Raw genomic sequence first — 2,903 nt, forward strand, 5'->3', positions numbered from 1 at the left:
TTGATATCACTTATGATGTTCCGCTGCGATGTTACCTCGTTTATTTTCCTGATATCCCAACAAATATAGCCTTAATATTATTTATATATGTTGGTAGTCATTTTATTATTATCATATACACAGAGAGAGACATACAGTGACGAGAAAATAGTTTGAAGAGAGGACATATTTTTGTGAAAATTTTCTTTTTCTTCTTCTGAGAACATTTTCGATCAAACTCAAGTAATCTAGCTCATGTACAATCAGTATTTGTCCATATTAAGATAACCTCCTCATAAGCTGATTAAAGACTCAATAATATCCGACAATATCTTCTAAAAATACCAAAGATCTAGCAGCCTTGGCTTATCCAACAAAACAACCTATAGCAATCCGGCATCATCAAAATATAAGATAATTTTATTCTAACATAATCGATTTAAATTTATTTTAGAATAGGTCTCTTATGAAACGGTCTCACGAGTATTTATATGTGAGACTGATCAACCTACCGATATTCACAATAAAAAGTAGGCAAAAACTTGTGTGAGACGGTCTCATGGGTCGTATTTTGTGATACGGATCTCTTATTTGGGTCATCCATGGAAAAGTATTACTTTTTATGCTAAGAGTATTATTTTTTATTGTGAATATCGGTAGGGTTGACCCGTCTCACGGATAAAGATTCGTGAGACCGTCTCACAAAAGACCTACTCAAAAAAGTAATATTCTTAGCATAAAAAGTAATATTTTTCATTGATGACCCAAAAAAGATATTCGTCTCATAAAATACGACCCGTGAGAGTGTCTCACACAAATTTTTGCCTTTATTTTAACTGTGACAATACTCATCGATGAATTATTAACTTATTATTCAATTATTATAGATATATATATATATATATATATATATATATATTTATATATAAACTTTAAAAATAAATACATAAAACCTCAATTTTGATTAATTAATGTTTGGTCAATTAAATAACAACTAGTTAAATCTCAATAAATGAGTGTGCATTATTTGAAAATTTTGTGGCCCTTTTGACAATCTTCCAAAAAAAAATTACATGACGTATATGATATTGCACATGCTTTATAGGTGAACCACAAATTGCTCACATGCCAATGTTAACACAAGAACCAAAATTTTAGTTTCTTCCTAAAATAGAACGAGAGGAATATAAAATCGACCTTAAATAATATTGTCGATCCAAATAAATAAATGCACAATTTTTAATTTACTATTAATACATTTTTTTTTTTTTTGACAAATTGTAAATCGAATGTGTTTTAAAAATCAATAGTAAGACAAAATGCGTAGACGTAACTTAATTTTATTTCTAACTAATCATGATAAAAATCTATATTATGACAAACTATTCTTAGCAATACTCCTTTTAAAACATGAGTATGGTTCTTATTAGATGGTCTCACGAATCTTTATCTGTGAGACGGGTCAGTCCTATCGATATTCACAATAAAAAGTAATATTTTAGCATAAAAGTAGTACTTTTTATGGATGACACAAATAAGATATCTGTCTCACAAAATACGACCCGTGCGTCCGTCTCACACAAGTTTTTGCTTTAAAACATTAGGTTAACGATATCACGGATTTATATCAGTAAAACATGTCGATTCTATATTACCAGAATACTCGATCCATACTTTTGACATATTACACAATAATTTTGATATTAAACGTAAATTTTCACTCAAATCACTATATGTTATATTATATTTTTTATATAATAAATAACAAAAAGTTATATTTTTTCCGTGAAAGTTAATATTTTAACATAAAAAGTAGTATTTTTATAAATTGGGTCAAGTTTGATCGAGTCGAAGTCTCTTATTGATCCGTGAGTCTTTTTTTTTTTTTTTTTGAAATATATAATACTATTCTAGCGTAGAAAACAATTAGCAACTATTCTTGAAATTATTTAAAAAAATCCATCACTTTTTAAATATTTTTTCTACCTTATATGATTTCTAATAATAAAATAATTTTTAAAAAAAATACACATTTCGATGACGTAAAAATAAATAAATTCAAATTTTCTATTTTGATCAAACAATATTACTGCATGACCAGAAAAATCAACCTCTATGCAAAGGCGATCGATTTTGAACCGTAACCTTGGCGCTCCGAAACACCTTCATCGGGCTCGGAAAATTCCACAATTTCCACCTCGCCGGAGACGAACCCACGTCGGGCCGCCGGAAACCAGTCGCCGTTGTCGTGGAGCTGACGGACCTCGATCTCGTGATCATCCTCGAGAAGTCTTCGATCCTGCTTTTGCTTTCAGAATTCTCATCAATATTGCTGTAATCACTAAGCTCTTGGTTCTCTGTCGGTTTCTTCGTCCCACTTCTCTTCAGGACCGACAAAAACGACGGCGTCTTTGCGCGGAGGCTACCCGACCGGAGGAAGGGGATACCGACGGATCTCGAACGGCGGAGGGACGGTTCTCCGTCGCTACTGAAATAAGCGCCGCTAAAGAATGAGAAAGGGGAAGACGAGGATGATGAAGCCGACGCCGTATTGGAAGGGCAGGAGCATGGACGGGAATTCGCGCAGTTGGGGCAGAGGACGCCGAGGCGGTGGCGGAGGCATGCCGGGCAGACGCCGCTGCGCCACTTCTTGGAGGGGTGTTTTGGACATTTCCACGCTTCTTCTTCTTCAATCAAATAGAGCGCCATTTGTGTGTGAATATGTTACTGTATTTGTTGTGGATATATATATATATATATAGGGGGCGTTTGGCCAACTAGCAATTACCGACTTTTGGCGTCTAAAATTAAATGGATTTTGACCTTTTAACACACAAACTTTTCACCTAATCTAAAGTGGAGTTAACTATTTGGCCAAACAATTTTGTTCAGGTGTGAAAATATGTTATATAGTCCAATCGTGT

At 33.6% G+C, this 2,903-nt stretch overlaps 1 protein-coding gene across 1 annotated transcript; it reads right to left on the reverse strand.

The window, feature by feature from the left end:
* Positions 1 to 2,085: 2,085 nt before the first annotated feature.
* On the reverse strand, positions 2,086 to 2,688 carry LOC142526025 (uncharacterized). The gene has a single exon (XM_075630300.1). The coding sequence runs from the start codon at positions 2,686 to 2,688 to the stop codon at positions 2,086 to 2,088; it is 603 nt and encodes a 200-aa protein (XP_075486415.1).
* Positions 2,689 to 2,903: the final 215 nt, after the last annotated feature.

This window comes from Primulina tabacum, chromosome 15, assembly GCF_025594145.1.
Source record: "Primulina tabacum isolate GXHZ01 chromosome 15, ASM2559414v2, whole genome shotgun sequence".
In the NCBI taxonomy this organism is placed as follows: Eukaryota; Viridiplantae; Streptophyta; class Magnoliopsida; order Lamiales; family Gesneriaceae; genus Primulina; species Primulina tabacum.